Source organism: Nothoprocta perdicaria, unplaced genomic scaffold, assembly GCF_003342845.1.
Source record: "Nothoprocta perdicaria isolate Ctin4 unplaced genomic scaffold, notPer1 scaffold_35, whole genome shotgun sequence".
NCBI lineage: Eukaryota > Metazoa > Chordata > Aves > Tinamiformes > Tinamidae > Nothoprocta > Nothoprocta perdicaria.
The window spans coordinates 2057004-2063003 of NW_020455588.1; the positions used below are offsets into that span (position 1 = coordinate 2057004).

The 6000-nt window shown below is 40.0% G+C and overlaps 1 protein-coding gene across 1 annotated transcript in view; it reads left to right on the plus strand.

Annotated features, from left to right (window-relative positions):
• The window catches only part of CAST (calpastatin), a 56317-nt gene that overhangs the window by 27340 nt on the left and 22977 nt on the right, over positions 1 to 6000 (plus strand). Inside the window, exons 4-5 of the mRNA XM_026044097.1 lie at positions 1273 to 1332; positions 5763 to 5813. Coding sequence (XP_025899882.1) covers positions 1273 to 1332; positions 5763 to 5813 — 111 coding nt within the window. The remainder of the gene's footprint in view (positions 1 to 1272; positions 1333 to 5762; positions 5814 to 6000) is intronic.

A 6000-nucleotide genomic window follows, 5' to 3' on the forward strand; every position in this document is an offset into this window, starting at 1 on the left:
AAAGGACCGGTGTTTGCAGCTTGGCTGGATGTCCATTTAACTTTCTTCCACACGTGCACCCGGTACACATACACACAGGTCTGTGAAACTGAGTAAGAGCGTAGAGAAACTGTAAGTATCAAGCCATGAGAAACTGGCTCGAGACCTTAGGACAGCTGTGCTAACTAAAACTGCTGGTATTTCTGTCTTTGGGGTGGGTCAGAAGCTGCCATCATCATAGTGTACCTTTTAAATTCCTTCTAAGTCTTGTCTTATTGTTGAGGAATGTTTATACTATGAAAAGGTTTGAAGAGGCTGGGTGGATCTATTTAAATTTATTTAAATTTAAAAGCCAGGTATCTTAAAAGTTTTAATTGGTGTTTAAAATGAGAAAATTTTCCTTATGGAAGAAAGAGGGGCCCCTGGTATGGAATAATAATATTGCTTCTGAGTTCATTCAGACAGTATGTATTTAAATAGAGAAGTGACATGAGTAAACCTCTGGGGAAAAAAGTCTAGAAAGAATCTGTGTTATTTCTTTGAGCATAAACTGTGAGCACGTTGTTGGCAACGTGATGGCAAACACGGCTGCTGGGATGCCTGGGCAGGAAAACATCAAGTGGGGAGTGAGAGAGGTGATGTTGTATCTGTATAACGTATTGATGGGACAATTGGAACTTTCTTTTCTGGGCTAAGAAAGATATTCTACTTTAAGAACAGAAGTAAAACATCTTCTTTTCTCTGACAATAACATCACTAAAGATAGGAAAAGAAGCTGGCATTTGCTGTTTCTGTGCGGGAGTTGCATAATATGCTGAAACACTTTATGACTTGTGTTACACAGTAATCAATTATTCCTTCCTATCTCTGCACGACTGAGTCTGTAAATTTAGTCTTAAATATTTTGTATGACACGCTAGTAAATCCAAGAATCCAGTTTCCTTAAGAAAGAAGCTGCGATGTGCAAAGATCCTGCTCCGAAAGTGTAGTGCTTCAGCGGAAGAGCAGATTTGCAAATGTTTCAGTACTTGATGTGGCATTTGCTTCCAGGTCATGTCAGAGAAGAGAATGCTATAATGAGATACGTGGGGATTATGCTGTAGAAAGCCTGCATAAATGTATTGTAGAAACACAGGCAATACAGAAGATCTAAAATGGTAACTCATTTTTTTTCAGTAATAAATCATTTTTTATTTTTAGTTGGATGGCTAACGAATTCAAGTTGCTTTATGTTTGCTTAATATAAATTATACTTAACAAAGGTGAAATGTAACTCAACTTTTTCTTCCTCAGAAACAATCTCCCTCTGCTGATGCAACAAAATCACATATTATGGAGCCATCTGAAACAAAGGTATGATTTCCTAAGAAACTCATTTTTCAATTAAGCATAAACACATAATGCAAGAGAATGTAATATTTTTTTAAAAACACTGAATCACTTGGTTATTTTGCATATTTATTGTCAGCAGCTTAATTTCTACTTGGCAAAATATCTGAAAAGAAAAATGTTACCAAGAACACTTGGAGGATTTTGTGAAAGCAATACTGATTGTAATTTGAGTTCAGTCGCATTTTGTGACATGCATATAGCTCCCCTCACAGCATAATTACAGGGTTATTTACATATTGATATTTTCATATATTTGAAGGATTCAGGGCAAGTTTTAGTTTTTAGTGGGTATTCAGTCTCATCTTCTTAGTCATACATCTGTGTCTGCCTGTCAGCTTACTTCCTTCATCCTTTACACTTGTTTTGTCTTGTTTAATGACTAGAACTTCTTCAGTGTAGAAGCTGTATCACCAATGCCTATACTTTGAGAAAAGGTTTGTAACCTCACTTAGGCCCCTGTTGCTTAACACTGTTATCTGAAGTAACGAGCAATGATTCAGTCTCTCCCTTGTTTCTTTTTCTATAACCATAATAGTAAAACCAACAAAAAAAAATACTGAATATCAGACTAGACCAGCAAGGACTTGCGCCGTGGTAAAGCTTAGGACTTGTTTGCACCTTGTGTAAATGAAGGCAAGTGCCAAGCAGTGGGATTGGGAAAGGCCTCTGAGGGTGACTTGGTTCAGCACCCAGGCTATGCAGGAGCAGCTCTGAAGTTGTATCAGACTGCGGAGAGCCCTGTCAGGCAAGCCTGAGTACCTGCTTGTGTGCAGGTTGCACAGCCCATCTCGGCTCTGGTGTTTGAGCTCCTTCATTTCTTTATTGTTGAGTTGGGGAGCTCAGAGCTGTTTGTAATGCTCCAGGTAGGGTCTCAGAAGTGAGGGGAATACAGGGAATGGTCACTTCTCTCAGCAGTGTCTCACACTGCTTTTAATAATGAAGCAGCCCAAAATGTAACTGCTAAGTGGGCCACTGGCTCATGTTCCACCAACTGTCTGTGAAGACCTCCAGGTTGTCATCTGTGTTGGCTCACAGCCTGCAATGCTCTTCAATGCCAAGTGCAGGCTCCTTTTTGTCTCTGTTGAACTTCATCGCTCCAGCTTGTTGACATGTCTCAGAGCAGCAGCCCACCCTCTGGTTTACCAGCTGCTTCCCCTTATTCTGGTATTATCCACAGACTTGATGAGGTAGCACACCTTCATTCTGCCAGGTCGTTAATTGAGATAAGTGCCAATAGGCCTGTTACTGACTGATGGGCTAGGCCACTTTTGTGTGTTTTTAATATTGCTGAAACAGAGACCAGCTATAGAAATTACTGCTTGCTTGTAGACTTTGAGCAAGGACAGTATTTTGAACTTTTCTGAACAAAGAAGTCGTAAGAAGTATCTATTTTCTGTTTTTCAGCTCTTACTCCTCTAAATACCCCCATATTCTTGTTTATGTCTGCGAATATCGTCTTTCAGAACTAATAGGTACAGAAACCTAATGTTTGTGATTTCTTTTAATAACCCTTTCCCTACACACACACACAAACACACACACACTGTGTTACACTTGTAGCAGTGAGATATACCACAGTTAAACCTTTCCTTTTGATGATGATTACTCATAAATGGAGGTGCTTGTTAGTGTCCAGTTTCAAATTCTTTTTATGTTTGTGAGCAAACTCGTTTGTGTCACGTTCATTTCTCATGCTTTTTCTCTATTACTGAATCCAACCAAATATCTAAAAGTAGATATTGTCTTTTTCTTACTTATGATCTGAAACAATCCTCAGAAGAATGCGGTAACTTTATAATGAAATCATTAAAGCTGATACTTGCCGGATGAAACAGAGCTACAGCAATACAAGCGTAAACCTCAGTGCTGTGAGCCCAGTTAATACCAATCCCTCTGAAACAGTTCTGCATTTGCAATTTTCTTTTAAATGTGCTATGTTATTAATGGCTTCCTTCTTGGTTAAGCAGGTCATTTGCATTTTGAAGTATTTTTTTTTTTTTGAAAAAACACTGGACCACTGAAGCTTTAGTTTCTGATCTCAAGTTTCTTGCAAGTGAACCACTCTGACTACAGCTTCCTGCAAGTGTCCTTTCTCTATCCAAGAGTCTGTGCTGTACCACTTTACTTAAAGATCCTCCAGACCCTTCTAAGCTCTCAGAACTACACCTACCTCCTTTGTTTCTTGTGGGTTTTGCCACTTTGAAGAACCTGCAAGTTAGTGCAGCTGAGAGCGGAATGTGGAATTTCTTGTTTTGTGGCAATATCCAAAGGGTTAAGCGAGGTGGTCAGAGGTTTGGAGGCGAGGTGCCACCAAGGAAAATATTTCCTGTTCAGCCTTCTTCCTTTTACTGGTGTTGTCGTGTGTGTCATTGCATTGTTAAACAAATAAGAAAACTGATCTAACTGAGAAAGAGTTTCTTTCCCTTTCTTTTTCTCTTTTTCCCAGGCTCTTTTCATTTTCTTGGGCCAGATTAACACGTTGTCCCTCAGATACGGGCACAGTGCAGGTGGGACAAGGTGGTAGAAGGGAATGTGGGATGTCTCTGCTCTGTAGGAGCTCAGCATAGGTTTTAGTGATGCTGTGGCTTCATGCTAAGACTGCTCACAATTTTTTGTACTTAAAGGATGACTAAGTGTTGCCTTGCACAACCTCCTGCTGAAAATGTGAGAGCTGTGCTTTGATTTGTCCAGGAATAAAACTATAGTGCTAGATTTTAACTTTTTTATTGCTAGAAGTCTATCCAGATGGAGGGATCTGTGCCTATGTGCATGCACAAGCATGTGGTCAGGATCCTCGCTTTAATGCGGCCTTAACATCTTCAGATACAATTAAGTAAGTCTTGAATCAAAATATTGCACATAAGAGTCCATATGTTCTGTGGTATTGTCATAAACTAATAGTATGAGCAATTCTGTAGATTTTTAAAAGCCGTATAAGAGTAACAGATAACATAACCTACTTGATAATATACTTTAAGCAGTCTAAGTAGGAGGTTACACCATTAAAATGTTAACCCCCTTATCCATTAGTCATGAGCTAAGAGACTTCGATTGCAATCTTCTGTCATGCTTCTTCACATTGCCACCCGCCCTTTAAAACTACCACAGTTAAGATATAAATTATTGGAACCATATGTTTTTGGAGCCACATTCTCTCACTTTTATGGCATTCTTTGTGTCCTTGCTACCAACATGAATGAATGACTTTTTGCTTTTGTTAGTATATAAATATATCCAACCTTCTCAAGCTACAAACTGAAAACTGAGATTACCCTTTTAGATATAGGATTGAGTACTCTACAGGTACACACACAGATGTGTGTGTCTTTGAATTAACCATATGGTAAGCATATATGTGTAGGAGTCATACATTAAGTAGGAGTGCACCTGAGAAGTACCAAGAACCATGCAGTACCAAAACTGCAGTCAACAAATCCCATTTTTAAATTAGGAATAAGTTAGATTTTTGTTGTTTCACTTTGAATAGGTGGTTAAAAAAGTATTTATTATTTGTCTCTCGGCAACTTTAAATGTGTTCAGTGTATTAGACAGACAGGGAGGCTTTGTCTGTGTTCCGTGAGCAGCTTCTGAAACTCTCTTGCTGCGTGCGAGTGCCATGCAGCTGCCTGTGCTGCTGGTACCCGTGGTCGGCACGAGCGGAAGCACAGGGAGGGTGCTGGCTCGGGAATGCTCTGGTGTGTGGCAGTACATGGATGTCCATCTGTCTCTGTCAACTCGAGAGTGTTTCCACCTGCTGCTGTTCCTAGCGGCAGTTAATCAGATTGCGCTGAGTTCATGTTTTCTGCCAGGGACTCTGCAGCTAGGACTTGTGAGGCTCATGCATTAGTCAGCATCCCTCCTTACGAGACCCAGGTGACTTTCCAGCAGCCACTTTGCCTCTTCTAGTGTTAATCAAAGCACAGCTAAATAGTGACAACAACAACAACAACAACAACAACAACAACAACAAAAAAGATGAAGAACCTACCATTTTTATGCTTCTCTTTTCATATCAAATATAATGAGCCTTTTGATTTTCAATCTTTACTCTTACCTGTTTCTGTTAGGATTAATTTATTGTGTACTGTACCTTGACTTGAGGTGAATCGTAGGAATAGATATTTGTGATGTGGCTGCACATTTATTACAATTCTTCCTTCTCCTCTGTTTCACTCCTCTAATTAAATATTTATGAGATATATGTGTGCATTTGAATGGATTTATGTACCAGACTCTTATAAAGTGCACAAAAATCAAAGCATTATGTTAGTTGTGTAATACATGTACTCACAAGAATGAATCAGATATAAAGATATTCCTATTTTAATAAAGTGACCACTTAAAAATAACCAAGCTCATTAATCTCTATGTGTGCACTGCTTACGTTTCAGCTCACACCAACAACCAAAGCAGAACCTGGAAAAACTGCACAGTCAACCAAGGTAAGAACTTCCTTTGCGCCCCTGGGGCTTGTGACCACCTCTGAAAGGAGGGGCTGAATGCTGCCCTGCTGCTGTGGGGCCGCACGAGCTGCTGCGTGGATGGAGATGCACACAGCTGTGTGCGGAAGAGCCGCCCGCACGAGCTGCTCCGTGGATGGAGATGCACACAGCTGTGTGCGGAAGAGCC